The sequence below is a fragment of the Panicum hallii genome, chromosome 9, assembly GCF_002211085.1.
Source record: "Panicum hallii strain FIL2 chromosome 9, PHallii_v3.1, whole genome shotgun sequence".
NCBI lineage: Eukaryota > Viridiplantae > Streptophyta > Magnoliopsida > Poales > Poaceae > Panicum > Panicum hallii.
The window spans coordinates 62,388,958-62,404,576 of NC_038050.1; the positions used below are offsets into that span (position 1 = coordinate 62,388,958).

General features: G+C 53.9%; 2 protein-coding genes across 5 annotated transcripts; both read left to right on the forward strand.

Annotated features, from left to right (window-relative positions):
• Positions 1 to 7,922: 7,922 nt before the first annotated feature.
• On the forward strand, positions 7,923 to 9,601 carry LOC112876467 (heavy metal-associated isoprenylated plant protein 35-like). The gene is made up of 3 exons (XM_025940587.1): positions 7,923 to 8,054; positions 8,167 to 8,242; positions 8,344 to 9,601. The coding sequence occupies exons 1-3, from the start codon at positions 8,019 to 8,021 to the stop codon at positions 9,243 to 9,245; spliced, it is 1,014 nt and encodes a 337-aa protein (XP_025796372.1). The 5' UTR covers positions 7,923 to 8,018; the 3' UTR covers positions 9,246 to 9,601.
• Positions 9,602 to 11,779: 2,178 nt separating this feature from the next.
• Positions 11,780 to 14,703, forward strand: LOC112873927. 4 transcript variants are annotated; one of them, XM_025937032.1, is made up of 3 exons: positions 11,780 to 12,160; positions 13,204 to 13,272; positions 13,357 to 14,220. In XM_025937032.1, the coding sequence occupies exons 1-3, from the start codon at positions 12,077 to 12,079 to the stop codon at positions 13,696 to 13,698; spliced, it is 495 nt and encodes a 164-aa protein (XP_025792817.1). In that variant the 5' UTR covers positions 11,780 to 12,076; the 3' UTR covers positions 13,699 to 14,220. The 4 variants fall into 4 exon arrangements, 2 of the variants coding, with proteins under 2 accessions (XP_025792817.1, XP_025792816.1); XR_003224855.1 differs by lacking the exons at positions 13,204 to 13,272; positions 13,357 to 14,220 and adding an exon at positions 14,655 to 14,703; XR_003224854.1 differs by having other exon boundaries at positions 13,104 to 14,220.
• Positions 14,704 to 15,619: the final 916 nt, after the last annotated feature.

The window sequence follows — 15,619 nt, forward strand, 5'->3', positions numbered from 1 at the left end:
CCCTTTCAAGTCTTCAACTGCCGGGCTAGTTCTTCTTCTACATTACATCTACGTGCCTTCCCTCCGTGGTCTGTGCCCCGGGACTCCTGACTCCTCCTGAGAGGACCCGGCAACCCCTCCTAGCCTCCTCCCGCTACCCTAGTGACTAGTGATTAGTGCCTATTAAAACGGCAAATCTTGCCGCCAACAATTTGCAAACTCGCGCTCACTTGGTCGACCGAGTGAAACGCCGTTTCTATGGGTGTAGCTAGCCTGTGTGGAAAATGAAAAAAAAAAGCATAGCATAGGAAATGATACACTGCTCGTCTCGTCAGGGCCATCAAGAGCCAGATCGTACTAAATAACCGTCATGATCGATCGTACTGCTGCGCTTGCTTGGGACTACAGTCCAGTTCTCTGTTTGCATTTTGTCACCCTCACTCACCTCTGATGAAGCTAGTGGAAGTTGCACGATTTTCGGATGGGGACATGAAGTGACACGATCTACGGGCCAAGAAAAAAACTGCCGTCCAACAGCGTGCTAACGAGCTACCAGTAACCAATAGCTAGGCTAGCGGATCAGCAGTTAGCAGAGTAGGACACAATCAAATCTCATCAGGTGCCGTGCAGTGCAGATGAAAGAAACAATACCTGACGAAAGCCACAGGGCAGGCGGTGTTCAGATCAGAGCCACCACGGCTGCAGCGTCTGGGTTTCCCTTCCCACCCCGCGCGGCGCAATGATACACAAATTGATAATCTTTTTCTTGCCAAACCCTAAGGCACGTAGACCCTGCTGTTAGCGCGCCTGATTGCTTATCCCAAAGAGCAAGTGAGATCAACGAGATACATGTGTCGCCAAAAGCGGCCGGCAGGGACAAATGGGGGGAGGTCCAGTCCTAATCTGATCCTGGTCAACTCGACCGATCCCTTTTCGCCTAACAATCATTCTTCAGAGAAGGCTTTCGGGAAGCAGCGCGCGCCAAAGAAATCAGAAAAAGGAGAAGAAAACGAAGAGGAAAAGGACGAGGTGACGGTGCTGATGATCAGCCCGATCTCCGTCCAATTTGGTTTAGGTCTCTCCTCAACGACTCACGAGTCCAACGCTATAGTAACTCTTTTCGTACGAGAAAACCACACGATCTCTAATGCTTCCATCAGCTGTGACGCCCGCCGCCACTGAAACAGAGCCACAGCCGTCACGACTGGACCAAAAGCCGGGGCTGAGGGCGAGTATATTAGGAGCCGTCCGACGGTCTCGTGTAATGATACGTCATTTTAAGATGACTGAACTGATAGCCTCTGCAATATATTATTATTTTTTTTTATAGTAGTATCATATCTCTTAAGTTGTGAAATGAAAAAAGAAAATATTATAAATAGCATGATAACAACTCGTATCGTATAATGATAAGTAAGCAGTCTTATAGCTTTTAATTTTAGCGTATGAAGCGGTTGTTTCGCAAAACAACCATCCCATACTCTCTCGTTCCCCTTTCTCTTCTATATCATCAAAAGTTCTATATGAATCTACGAGAAGTAATAGTCAGGCAGGCCCTGCTGCTTGAGCAGATGGGCACTAGCTAGCGTCAATGGCCGCAATTCGTGGCGCGTGGCGAGCGATCTCCTCCTTTTTCTAGATCCAGGCGCGGCCGTCTCGCTGCCCTGACGTCCCCGTGGAAGGCGAAACAGTTGCGGCCATGAGCCATCGCGTCACGGTGTCGCCATGTCTTGGCGTGCTAGCAGCTAACGGCCGGTCGATTTCCGCAGGTGCCTGCTGATTAGATTAGGGTTGGATTGGGATCGATCTTGTCGCAAGAAAGAGGGAAGAGGAAAATGATTAGCATCGAGACCAATCGATCGATCATGATGGTGTTGGAGTTGGACGCGGCAATGCAAAGTGTTGCCGTTGCCTCCGGTTGCGTACGGGCCTCGAGCTCCGACAATGGTGGCCATCAATTATGTAACCATATTCATTTAAGTTAAGCATGGCTAGCTGATGGAGGAAGGCAGAGAAAGAAATTCTGACGAGTGAGCTAGATCTAGACCGTAGGTTTCGGATCGAACGTTGTTTAAGACGAGCCTCAAAATTCTATACAGAGTCGGCACTACATAGCACCAATGATTCAACATCAGAGGAAATCAGGAAAGAGAACCCCAGACGTATGAGTATGATGCTGGGAAGTCAAGAGAAGGCCGGCAGTGCCGCCCATGCCGCCCTGCTGCATCATCGGTATGGCGATGATGCGGCGTCGACGTGGCGACACCCACGAGCCTTCGCGTGGCGTGCGGAAACCGCATCCCGCAATGTATGCGGCCGCCATGCACGCAGAGGCAGAGGACAGGTCGTTGGAGTCCCGGCCGCCGCCGGCTGCGGAGTTCCTTCCGGCAGGGGTCGCAAAGGTTGAACGGTGGCGGGGCGGGTGCCCGCAGTTCCTGCCGAGCTGCTGCATGCAGCCGCCTACTACGCGCACGGTCACGAGAACACCTACCGGGAGCACGTACGCCCCGCCGTCGCCGCCGGCCGGTGGGGTCGTCCGTCCCGTGTCGCCTGTCGCCGCGGCCGCACGCACTCTGCGGTAGGAAAGTCCCACCACCACGACCTGTCTAACGATGTTATCCCGGTCCGCGGCGACACACACCACACCACGTGCGGACGAGAACGCCGGGCGAATCCCGAACGCGAACGCTGCCAGCACCAGCACCGTGGCTATCCGCCTGGCCTGTGGCCACGGGAAACCGGAGGAAGTCAGCCACGGGCCACCACCGCTAATATCTTTCCGGCGACCCGGCTGGAGGCGAGCGGGCATTGTGCAGCGCTGGCCGGTAGCGTCGGACGCCGGGATCTGTGGCGACCAATAATCTCGTCTTTCTTCCTCTACTCTAGAGCTGCTAAATGCAAATGCCGTGACGTCGATTCGTGTCAGCCAGCAGCGCTAGCGGCCATGGTTGTACGCTTCATGCTTGTCGCGCCTTGCCGCCTTAGCTTGGCCTGTCCGCCGGCCGGTCGATTGATGCTGACTACTCCTTCAATTTTAAACTACAGTTCGTTTTAAATTTTTTAATATATAGTTTTTGCTAGACCTACAGTTCGTTTTAAATTTTTTAATATATAATTTTCGCTAGATATAAAGTATATCTAAGTGCATAGTAAAATATATGTATCTAAAAAAGTTAGAAAAGTCAAAATGAATTGTAATTTAGAACAGCAAGAATAGATTTTATCGATTAGAGGGATCACCACCACCCGAAAGGATAGTACTCCAGATTATTAGGATGCATGGAAATATCGATGGTGTTGGCGACAATAACGGACAAGATTGAAATTCCGTGGTGCCGAAGGTTGCGTAAGTGCGCCGTCGTGCTTACAGGCGGGGCTGGCACCTGGCTGCCGGCGATCGCTCCTGCTCTCGGAGTTGAGATAGCTTCAGCGACGTGCAGGAGGCATGATGCATGATCGATGAAGCAGGTCGGTGTCTTCTTCAGAAGTATGACAGAGCTAATTGGATCCGGCCCGTGTGTTCCGGATCCAACAGTGTCGACGGGCCCTGAAACCCCGCATGCCCAGCACCATTTACGAGTTAGACCAAGTTTTTCCTTTCCTTTTCTTTTTAATTCTTGTTTTTATTACTTTGCTCTGGGCAGCATGGCAGCGTCAGCCATCAGACGACATAGCAAGAGACGCCGTATCTCTCTCGTATGAGGAAAGGAAGTCAAGGCGGGAGGCGGCACACAGGCGCTGGCCCATGATGGCACCGCTGTACGGGTGTGGCGGTGATGCGGCACTGACGCGGCCAACGGCCTCGAAGCCCCACATGGCGCCCAAGCCTTCGCATGGCATTCGGCAGTCGCACGACGACTATATAGCGTCGCCAGCATGCGTGCAGGCACTCGAGGCACGGAGCCACGGCGGCGACGGAATTCCCCGCAGGCCGCCCGGCCGGCCGGAAGGCGGCGGTCTCCACCGATGTCCTTTTTTTTTTTTTGCAAGGCCGGACGGGCCGGAGTGGACCGGACGAATCTCAGGCAACCGCCCGGCCGGCCCGAACGTATGCGAGGATGCGACGCTCTGGACGGGAGTACGCTGCAGTACGACGTAGGAGTATCTACATTCGGTGGTGCCTGTCTCGCCCCGTCGCCGCTTCCGGCGCCTCTCGCCCTCGTCGCAGAGCTCATGCATGACGAAAGGGGAGTGCAACCTGTAACGTTATCCCGGCCACAGTTTCTACGAGTAGGAGTAGCCTGGCGGTTTCGAAGAGTGCAAACTCACTACAAACAGGCAACAGCCTCGTCAGCTAGTAATTGGCCTATAGTACAGGCACAATTGCTACACAACCGGTGGAAGTTTTACTGAGGCCGGTAATTACGTCCAGGCACAAGGAATAATGCACGAACCACCCCGTGTGCCGACGAAGGTGAGCGCGGTCGTCGGCGACGGCACGCAGCTCCGATGATCCTGCCCTGTCTGGCCGATCGCCGGCGCCAAACCCCAACCCGCTCCCGTCTGCGGCCTCGGGACCGTCACAAAGTCTCGTTCGAGGCGGCCGCCGCCGCAGCAGATGCATGCATGGCGCGCGCGGCCTGCGGCGGGTGCCCGGGCGTGCCATCACTACTTGTCCTCCGCTGCGTGTCCGCGTCCACACGCGCACGGCCGTCGTTTCCGCCGATTCCCCGTACCCGGCCACCGACGCCCGACCGATCGGTGGCTTAGCGAGCTGACGGATTCCAGCACCGCCGCCCCACTGCCGGCCTGCTTCCGCCGTCTCTTCCATGCCGCCGGTGATCACGCTGCACATGGCCGACGATCTTCGAGGCGTCGAGGCCCGGACCCAATGGCCCTGCCCACGGCACGTAGCACGCTCGTCCACTGTTCCTAGCGCTTGACGACGGACGTCGCGATAAAGCGCCACGTACGCCGCCTGAGTGCCTGACCCGTCCTCCGATCCAGTCCCATGTGGTCCTGCGTCTCTGCGTTTTACCCGGCCACGACGCATCCGGCGAGCGATTGCCGTAGTTCACCCTCGCCTGAACCGCCGGCACTTCTCTCTGTAGCTAGCTAGCTAGCTAGTCAAGCATTGCTCCAGCAGGCTACAGTGGTACTACTGCTCCTGGATGGCAGCAACCACCAACATGCCAGCGGCGGATCGTCCTCATCAATGCGCGCCGCGACGAGGAGGCCGTCCAAGAGGGAGAGGCGTGCCCGCCGCTGCCTCCGCTGCCCGCCCCCGCCCCCGCGCCGCGACGAGCCAAACCTCTAACCCCGTGCGTCCACAGGCCGCTTCCGCTGGCGCGCGCGGCCAAAGCCGAGCGAGCCGAGCCGGGCCTTGCTTTCGTCGCACTCAAAGCCGGCCTCCGATCCCTGACAAAAACCAATGCGAAACTCCTCCGACGAACGGGAGAATTAAACAAACGCACGCCACGCCGGTTCCCAGAGACGTACACACACATGCCCATCGCGGGAGCCACGAGACGACGAGCAGCGAGCTGCAAGTTGCGCGGCTGACGGGCGCTGCAGACAAGTACGCAGGCATCGCAATTACACAGCGGGCGCGGCGCGGCGCGACACGTCGTCGTCGTCGTCGAGCCAGGCAAGGCCAGGCCAGGAAAAAAAAGGAAGGAACGGACAACCCGTTTTACCCGACGAGGGTTTCCAGCGATGCTGCGATGGGGAAAAACTAGCGGCTGTGAAACGAGCTCTCTTCTGGAGCAGCCTGCAGCCGTGGCCGAGAACGCCAACCCGATCCACGCAGGACCCAGTGGCGAGGGAAAGGCGGGCGGCGAGCTATCCTGATCCTGATCCGCCTGCCTGCCAATCTCCCCTTTTCCTATCTCCTGCTGCCTTGTTGCACAGTTGCCTGAGCGGGGCATTGCTGAATGCTGGGCACTTGAGCAGTTGAGCTCGAGCCTTATCGAGATAGCGCGCGGGGGCCAAGAAAAGGCGGCAATAATGGGGGCTTTCCAAGCTCCCCATCGAGGTCGAGCTGAGCTCGGATCGCAGTGGAGTGGAGCCGCTGCAATGCTGGTGCTCGCTCGCCGGGCGAGGCGAGGCGCCGAGAGTGCAGTCCAGCGCGCCATCATCATCCGTTGCCATCGCTCCTCGCATTTGTGGCGATGGCGTCAGCCTCGTTCGTCCTGCCCAACATGGACAGCGGGGTCCCCGCGCACCAGCGCTGATGCAGTTGCGCGACTCTACTGCCGTACTGCATGGTAGGGCCCCGGTGCCGTGTGTATTATGCGGTGGAGCCCTCGAGTGGAGTGGAGCACAGACGAAAGACGACGCCCCGGAATGGATTAGAGCACGGTGGGAGAGAAGATATATATATATATATATATATATATATATATATATATATATATATATATATATATATATAATGGCTGTTTGGTTTCTCGCCTACAGCGCCACGCCGCGCCGCAGGTGTGGCGGCCGAATCGGCCGCCGCACCTTAGGCACGGTGCGGCGTCCTAGGCCACAAAGCAAACAGCCCTATAGTTTTTCTTATAAATGATTGTTCATAGGTAACTTAGTTTATGCATAAAAGCCAATCGTGTGCCACATGATCAATATACCTGAAATATTTTACTTAAACTCATCTTATTTAAACTTTGATGACGAGTTGATGGGTTCTATTGGAACTCGTCGGTTTTTTTCTCTTACTTAAACTCATTTTTTTCGGGCTTTTGTCTTTTTTTTAATACACGCAGCTCTCCTGCCGGTTCGTTTAAAAGAAAAAACCCTTTTTGTCACCGCCAAAAAAAATGTGAACCATGACACTGGGCATACAAGAGCATCATTAGCATTATCTTTGCATTTTTTTCAGCTTGTGTTGAAAGTGAATTCGAATTTAAGAAATATTTTGGACATGCACCTCGCGAAGTAACTCCAAAGTTTACCACATAACAAGGAAGAGTAATAAATTTATTAAATACATTTGTAATATTGTTGCTAGATTTTATTATTTTAGGAGATCAATTGGAGGGTAAAATAACGGTGTGGGGATCATTTGTAATGTTGTGGAGAGGGAGAAGCGTTATGTGAGGAATAATATAAACGATAGTGCTTTGGTTATGGTTTTGGCGTACTGCGATAGCTTGTTCCTACATTTAATTTAAGAGGAGGTATTTTTCAAGACGATGAAAGAACAAAATCATTCTTTGTTTGAACTTATACAAAGATGATAAATGAACAAACCTAAATTATTCTTGGCGATGAAAACATTGTGCTTGAATGGTTTGTTTGGTTGAGCCGACCTAACCTAAATAACATGCATAATAAAATCCTTGCCGAAACAGCAACATGCCAAGTATAAGTTGTAGATGAAATTTTATTTGAAATTTGGTAAAATTTTCCTTGCCTCTTTTGGGCAACGTTGCAAGTAGTCATGCAACATTAGTTAGCATCAAGGTACTTGCAAAATCAACAATCGAGGACATAGGCAATGACCTTGAACGATAAAAGTTGACAACATACGCATTCGAAAAACATGCTCCGCGCACAATTGGAGCTGCATATCATTTCTTGATTTTGTCATATCCACTGTCTTTGAGGTCAAACAGATGTAGTTAATCAAGTCTATACTAGAGTAGATCCTGCATCAACCTATTACCTATACCCATCCTAATGTGATGAACTGAGCCTTCTAGTAATCTCAAAAAGAAGATCATTTCATCATGTTGAAAGTATGAACCCGGTTTATTGTTCCCCATTCCCCTGACTGGCCTTCTCCACGGTTAGTCTACAGTCCGGGTTGAAGTGTTGGACCGTCGAGCCCGCAGCCCGGCGGCTAACCGGAGGCCCGCTTAACAACCGCCTGTCCCTAAGCTCATAGCATTGCAGTTGAACACCCATTTGAACCGGCGGGCCCACCGTGTCAGTGACCCTGTACATTTGGCCCCGTCTCTTCCTCATCCGACTATAAGATGGGCACCCCGGTTGCCGCCTCCCTCCCCTCCCAACGGCCCCAAAGCCACAAAGCCGAGTTCCTCTGCTCCCCGAGCAGCCGAGCAGAGCAGCCTGAGCAGTTCAGGTGAGCACTCCCCATGGCGACGGGAGCTGCGGCGGCCCCTGCCGTTCAGGTGAGCACCGCGACCATGCCTTTCTTCTCTCCTGCTCTTTGGTCTCATATGAGGTGCCAATTTGGTTGCTAGCGGAATGCTAACCTCTTTATTCGTGCTTCGTTCTTTGCAGACGGTGGTGCTGAGGGTGTCCATCCACTGCCATGGCTGCAAGAAGAAGGTCCGGAAGGTTCTCAAGAGCGTCGAAGGTGCGTGCCTAGATAGCTGGCTAGATGATGTCCTGATTTGCTTGCATTTCGGGGCGTTTTTGCTGAATCGCGGTGGTCTCGGTTTGCGATTTTGGTTTCAGGTGTGCAGAACGTGACGGTGGACGCCGCGCAGCACAAGGTGACGGTGACGGGCACCGTGGACGCCAACACGCTCGTCCAGAGGCTGCACAAGTCCGGCAAGAAGGGGGTGCCTTGGCAGTGCCACCCGCCCGCCAACAAGACCGAGGCCGCGCCTGCTCCGGCGCCGGCGCCGGAGGCCCTGCCGGCTCCCCCAGCGCAGCCAGCCGGTGAAGGCGGCAAGGATGATGCTGCGAAAGCGGTGGACAAGAAGCCGGAGGAGGCGGTGAAGGAGCCGCAGGCCGAGAGCGCCGAGAAGAAGCAGCCTGAGCAGGAGGCCGCCGGCACGGAGAAGAAGGCGGAGGAGAAATTGGAGGCGAAGAAGGACGGCGGCGACAGCGAGGCAGCTGAGCCCAAGGCCAAGGGCGCAGAGCCGGCAAAGGAAGAGTCGAAGGAAGCCGCCGCCGCCGCCGCTGGTACCAAGAACGAGGACGAGCCGAAGAAGAGCGACAAGCCCAAGGACGCCGGCAAGCCGGAGCCCGTCGCCGTGACGTCGGAGAGGTCCCTGTCCGCGCCACCACCGCCGGCGCCCAAGCACGCGTACGAGGAGGACTACCGCCACCCCTACTACGCGCCGGCGCCGCAGCCGGTGCTGAGCTACCACGCGGCGCAGCCGAGCGCGAGCGTGTCGTACTTCGCGCCGCAGCCGCAGCAGGCGTACTCCGCGCACCAGCCGCAGCCGCAGCCGCAGCCAATGCGGCAGTGGTCGCCGTCGTACCTGTACCTCCCGTACGCGCACGCGGCGCCGGAGCCGTACCACCAGGACTACTACAGCCCGCCCGGGATGCACGCGTCGCCGCCGCCGATGCAGGACTCGTACCGCATCTTCGACGACGAGAACCCCAACTCCTGCAGCGTCATGTGAGCGTTCGCCGGCCGCCGTGCCGGGCTTTGCCGGTTCCGTTCCGTGGCGTGGCCTGGCAAGTAGTTGGGGGAGGCGGCACCGCAACCCCAATAGAGACCTCTCTGTGGTTGTAGGTAGAGTAGCCTGTATTACTCTCTTCCACAAGGAGGTCAAACCTCTCTCCATGACAGAGCCTCCCATTTTCTTTATTATCCTTTTTACTGTTCTAATCAAGTAATTAGAGCATGTAAATTGTAATGAGATACGTACGCCTTTACTTGTAGCTAATTTCCACTGCGTCTGTGCCGGCTATACTAGCAAGAGTTTTGTATGAGCTACCACAATACATACCATGACAGATCATATTACTAATCTAATAATAGTTTTATATAGAGAGAGAAATGCAAACCCTTCTTCTCCAGAGAATATTCCTGCTGATCCTGCTCGTCAGTTTGAGACATCAGGCTTGGACCCGCCGTGAGCCGGAGATTTTTAGAAGCCCTGTGTGTTGTGGTCTGTTTCCAAATTCCATTTCCCTTTCTGAAAAGGGCAAAAATACGCAGCTCCTCTCTAGATTGAGGGTAGTACGAGCTACGAAGGAGCATGCCCATCTCGAGCAGGGATGCAGACTATATATATTTTAGATCATTGGGTCGATCCAAAAAGTTGATAAAATGAGTTAGAATGGTGTTCTGTATAAATAATAATTTGGGAAGAGAAATGAACTAGAGTCACGTGCCGTGGTAATTAATTAGTTGATCTGAAAATATTATTGGATACCCGTTTGCATCCTTAACCACGAGCTTGATCGTCTTTGAATATTCTATTAGGAATCAAGCATGTAACGTCTCATGCAAGCGTGGATAAGAGCACGAGGAATTTCCCGGGGCAACCCCTCCTCTCCAAGCACCCGTAGTAGTCGTAAGTCGCAAGCCGTAACCCTTATGCGCTAATTAAGCGACCGGCACGTCACGAGAGGCGACGTGACGCGAGCCGGGGCCCTCTGCCACGCGCGATAATTTAATCGGGTGATGCCAACCCTCCGCCTTTCCGCTGATCCATGACGCGAGCACGATAATGATGATTAATTTTCGCGTGATGAGTTTTAACGTTGGAGCCCTCCTCCCAGGGCCAGGCCAAGCTGGCCGGTTTGTCCGAAGGCCTTTGAATACACCAGGTGGGGGCTTGCCCACATGCTAATGATTCGCCACGGCGTGCCTCGGCCAGGCTGATCACATGATTAAATAAGTGCCCGGTCGCTAATCGCACCCCCCCTCGAAATCTAATCAAATAATTATCGTGGGTTGAGGAGCATGATGAGAGCAGAGTGGAGGGCAAATCAGTGGGGAGCGGGCCCCACGGGCTGTACCAGATATCGTATTAGTAGAGAATCAGTGGCCTCTGCTAAAACTGGTGCTTGGTTGTTAATTGGGCACTTGGTTGTTAATGAGGCAATGGATGGAAGGGAGATGTGCTTAGGTAGATGAGGTCACAGCTCTGGCTCTGGTGGTTTGTTTGTGCCTGTCAATGACTCAAAAGCACCGCTGGCTTGGCTGGGCTCCCCTGCCCTGTGGGCTGGTTGTGGTTGGCCTCAGTCTATGTGGAACGCAACCACTATTCGCTTGACGACTCTGCGACTGCTATTCAATCCAGCACGGGACACATGTTGATGTTTGTCCTAACTTCTAACAGGGGCGTGCGTGGGGCTTAAGGCCTGTGATTAGTGTTTGGTTGTAACTGTACCTGATAAAACTGCTGCGCTGTTCGTTTCCTTTCGGTGCGACAGAGGCGGCACATGGGGTGCCATGCACCGAACAGCACAAGATTCGGCGGTTTCGCTGCCTCGCTGATTTGGCCGAATGTTTTCTCGAACTGATATCGAAACAAGCTCCTACAGGACAAAGTTTCAGGAAGGAAGGAATATCAGTGCTCGTGCCAGCAGGTGCCAAGTGCTGAGCACTCGTACCTAACAATGTGCCAGTGTTGGAAAAAATGCCTGGCTGATGACCGCTTCGACACCGATCTTAATCTTAATCTTAAGTTACATGCACCGATCAATTCATCGAAAAGCTTAAACCGAATACCCCACCCTCAATGTCTCTGAGAGGACGCACCTACGTGTAAAGTTTGGCCCTTAGCCGTACATGCCAATGCCAGATTTCCACTGCGCACACTCGCATTTGGCCATTTTGAGAGCCGCCGTCTGATTCTCTTTTCTGTGCGTTGTGCACGCACCACTGATTCAGCACCAACAGCGACAGCATTTCCGTTGACACGCCACGCCGGTGCTGGACGAAACCTTGATTCCGGGGGGGAGCAGGGGAAGTGGGCGCTGGAGAAGGGGATAGGATGTGGTTGGTGCAATAGCTCCCGGCACGATGGATGTTGGCTCCGATCTTTTTCTTTCCGTTTTTCCGAGAGAAAAATCCCTCGAATTCACACAGTTTCAGCGTGGGCCGCCGCCGGCGCGGATCCACCGGCTGGGAATTTGGGATCCTCCCGCGGTGGCCGCCACGCCCTCGGTCTCTGTCGCCGGTGGGAGCGGCGGCGTCGGATTCCTCGGGACGAGCGGGCCCGGCCATGAGGCCCCAAACGCGTCCGGCTCAGGTCGAATTCGCCCAAGATCGCCAGAGATCTCGTGGAGCCTTGGAGGTTTCGCCAGTCATGGGCAGTCTGTTCCGGCACTTTGGCTTTAGCAACGTAAAGTTCCATGGCAATTTTTTTTTTCTTGGTGACCGGTGAGGTTCTGATTCCGGTCGAGCTTTCGGTTAACTATCATGGCAGGTCTACGCTGCAACTAATCTTACTAGATACAAGGGTGATGCGCAGAGAAGAGTATCTACGGAAGCAATATGGTCGGCTTCTTTTCGTGGTACTGCGTGCTGCCGGTAGATGCTGCAAACCACCGGCATCACACGCTGGACCTGCATCAAAAGGTAACTTTTGAGTCAGCCATTGGGTCTCTCGTGCTGCAGCTCGATTCACTTTGCTGTTTGCATGATAGGGTAATGGGGTTCCGTTGGCAATTTCAGCGTGGTCTAACTGCTATTCACTACATAGCTGTTAGATGGCACACACCCTTTTCACCGCCTGCGTAACCATTTAGTCAAGGTTTATGCATGTTAGGTAGCTGTAAGCTACTGTAGAAAGTTAAATTTCAAGCCGGGCTAAAGCACTTGAACATCATCAAGCCCATGCTATCCCATTAGAGCAAAATCTTTCTCTAGATACGTCGAACCATCTTCGCCTTTCGTGATCTTTTTCAGATAGGGCTCGAGTAATCTTCTCCCGGATGTAACCACAAAGAACACTCAAAATATGACCTGAAATCCGTATCAGATGAACAGCTGCTGCTGACCAAACATGAAAACCACCTCGTTTCAGAATGTGCGCTGGTCTAGTGCCCATCAAGAGAAACACCAACAGCAGAAACTAGTGCGTAGGGACAGAATGGCCAGAATGCATGCATGGTTTGCCATGTACTCAACCAATTGGTCCCTACCAAAGTGTATACCGGTACCTATCCGGGAAAACTTTTTCGTACACTAAAGCGAGATTTGCAATTCCTCCAAAGCTTGTAACATCTCAATCTCCCCCCATGACCTAAAATTGCCCGTGGCGTCCCGGTCGCGAGCCGCAATCGCCTTGCGCAGGCTCGATTTTTTTTTGCCTGCCTTTACCATGCGATGAATTGTTCATTCCTCAGTACGCCACTCGTAGTTTGATTCTTCGCTGTCCTGCTTTCTGAATTGTCAGTGATGTTTCCTTCATAAAATTGTTAGTGATGTTGAGAACACCGCACCAATCGGCAATGAGTGTAGTTTTCAGGCTGATTAGGCGGTCGAGAATGCGTGTGCAGAGAACTTTGTGTCATTTCAGGAAAGGAAACTTGTGGTTAAGGGGAAAACACTGGGGCCTTTGCACGAATGGTCGGGCTGCATTTTCCCTGTCCATTTGATGGCTCGGCACTACTGAACAGATGAGTACTCCACCTGCGTACTTGCGCCTCGTGCTGATCAGGCCGTGTGTGCATTTCAAAGAATTTAAGGTGAGGGTAGCTGCTGCTGATGCAGTGATGTTCAGGATTCCACGGCTAGGTTTTACTAAATTGTCTGAAACTGTGGTTATTCAGGGAAAGAGTTTGGAAGTCAGAGACACTGACAGTGTTGCTATTTCTAAGCCACTGTGTATTCTCACCGACACATTTCTGTCAGCATCATCCACCTTATCTGGCTTTTATTTGACTGGATACACAGTCCTTGCTGGAAACAATGCATGCTGTCTCAACTTCACGAGCAAATTTTCTGAAGAAACTGATAGTAAATTGCTGAAGTTCTGTTCCATAAACCTCCGAAACAATTTTCTAAACCACCTAACCCATGAGCTCCGAATAAAAAAACGGAGCTCGCGAGCTCGGCACAGGCTGGAGAGCCGGGAAGCTTTTGGTAGGCGAGGGAGATTCTTTCAGCGCTGAATCGGACGGATGGGCACGCACATTCCAGAACGAGGAAGAGTGGCAGATAGGTGGCGACTTTGCGCTGCAAACGGCCACGGTGCTGACATGGAGCCGCGTAGGCGTCCAAAGCAGGACGTGCCGCTAGCTAGCAAGCCGTCGTCTTCAACCTTGCTACCTTAACAATTCTGGAAAGGCGCTTTCGGGAAAAGAGAGATCTTGCCGGGCATGGGCGTCGCCCCGCGCGTTGGCCCATCGGCCGGCGAGGGCCCTCGGTTCCTGAGCCCGACCATCGTGTTGTCCCAGGGAGTAGTAGGCTTAGCCTAGAAGCAAGATCAGAGACGGGAAAGATGGTGGCTTTCGAGTAAACTAGACCCGGGTTTGGCAGCGAGAACGACGACGATCACTCGGTGCATCCTGATGCAAGGGCACGGCCCTACTTCGGCAAGGCCGGGCCGCCGGCGGCCCCGGCCGGTCGTGGGCACTGCTTGTTGCGTGCACGGCTCAGCGCACGCGCGAACGCACGCACGCACAGGTCAACGTCAGCGACGCGACCATGGCTGGGCAGCAGGCCGGCCGGGGGTAGAAGCTTCTTCCCGGGTGGCGAGAGCCGCCGACCTTTCCAGCCGCAAACCGCCGGCGGCCGGCGGCGGCGGCGTTGTTGACGTGCCGGACGCCTGGGCCCGGCGAGCGCGGCGTCTCGTGTATCTTACTGCGGTGTTTGCCGGGGAGATAATGTAGTTAACACCGAGTTCACCAACGGGGGGCAAGGTTTCTTGGCGCAGAACGAACAGGCTGTGCATTATGCTAAGCCTGGCATCGGTGTCATGCGCTCATGGGCAGATTAGGAGTAGACCGGTGTGTTTTGATTTTGGAGTATTTTTGTGCCAGTGGACGGTTGAATGACCCAAAATTTTCAACTGGGGCATGTTGAAAAAAAAAGATTCGTATTTTTCAATGGGACTTCGTGCCTGCAGGAAGCCCCCGCGTGCGTTCGGTCTTGGAAAAGGTTGCGAAGTGGGGGGGGGGGGGGGGGTCAGGATTTGAGCTGATCTCGGGAGAAATTTCAAAACCAGGCGTGGAGAAAGCGATGGCTGTGCGTGCTGTCTGGAGTACTGGCGGGAGCTGCAGGTGAAAGTTCTGCCAGCATCAGGTCACGGGTTAGGCAGGGCAGTACATTTGTGCGCTGATGCTGGGCCGCCGTGTCTGTACGGCTCTTAGCTCTGCATGTGAATCATGCGCCTGCGTCGTCTCTTCCGGCATGTGAAGTTGTGAACCAGCGGCTTTTATTTCAGCTGGTAATTTGCCGACAAAAAAATTCCCGTTAATGATGCATGTACTACTGACTTACTGTAGTATTACTGAGGCTGCTATGACATGTCCTACTTCGGAGAATTACTGATGCAGGCATGCCAACCCTAAATATGTGCCCAGGTACACTCTGTTCTCTGTCCTCAGCAAGACCTCACGCGAAATGATTAGCAGCGTCACACTCTCTTGTTGGAGATCTTTCAGACCATTCTCCGGTTAAAAAAAAAAAAATCTCGACCGCAGACCGAGAGATACTTTGGCAAGCGCCACGAGAAGATATGTCGCGCGCGGCGCCAATCGAAGCCGGGCCGTCGTCGTCGCCGCATTTCCTCCGCAGCCCCCAATAATTCGCAATAATTCGCGTCCCCGGAGGACCACGCCGCGCCGCCGCCGGCGGCGGCTCGCGATGCGTCCGTCTCGTCGCATTGAACGCGCGGTTGAGTGTTGCTCTTTCGTTCCGTTCCCCTCATCAGGCAGCTCAGCCTCAGTGACAGTGCACGCATCAGGTCAGGCCGACGACGAAGCGCCGCCGCGCCTGTGACCTGGTCCGGTGCGGTGGGAAACGCTGTCCGTTTCCGAGAACCTGGCATCCGGAAGCAGAGTGGATGCGTTTCTCGATCACGGTTTCGCG

What these genes read in the sequence shown, in the direction of transcription:
- LOC112876467 (XM_025940587.1), top strand. Translation starts at nt 8,019, where the DNA reads ATGGCGACGGGAGCTGCGGCGGCCCCTGCCGTTCAG. An exon ending in CGGCGGCCCCTGCCGTTCAG is followed by an intron (nt 8,055 to 8,166) that starts GTGAGCACCGCG and finishes CGTTCTTTGCAG; the next exon opens with ACGGTGGTGCTGAGGGTGTC. An exon ending in GGTTCTCAAGAGCGTCGAAG is followed by an intron (nt 8,243 to 8,343) that starts GTGCGTGCCTAG and finishes TTTTGGTTTCAG; the next exon opens with GTGTGCAGAACGTGACGGTG.
- LOC112873927 (XM_025937031.1), top strand. Translation starts at nt 12,077, where the DNA reads ATGGTCGGCTTCTTTTCGTGGTACTGCGTGCTGCCGGTAGATGCTGCA. An exon ending in CGCTGGACCTGCATCAAAAG is followed by an intron (nt 12,161 to 13,203) that starts GTAACTTTTGAG and finishes ACTACTGAACAG; the next exon opens with ATGAGTACTCCACCTGCGTA.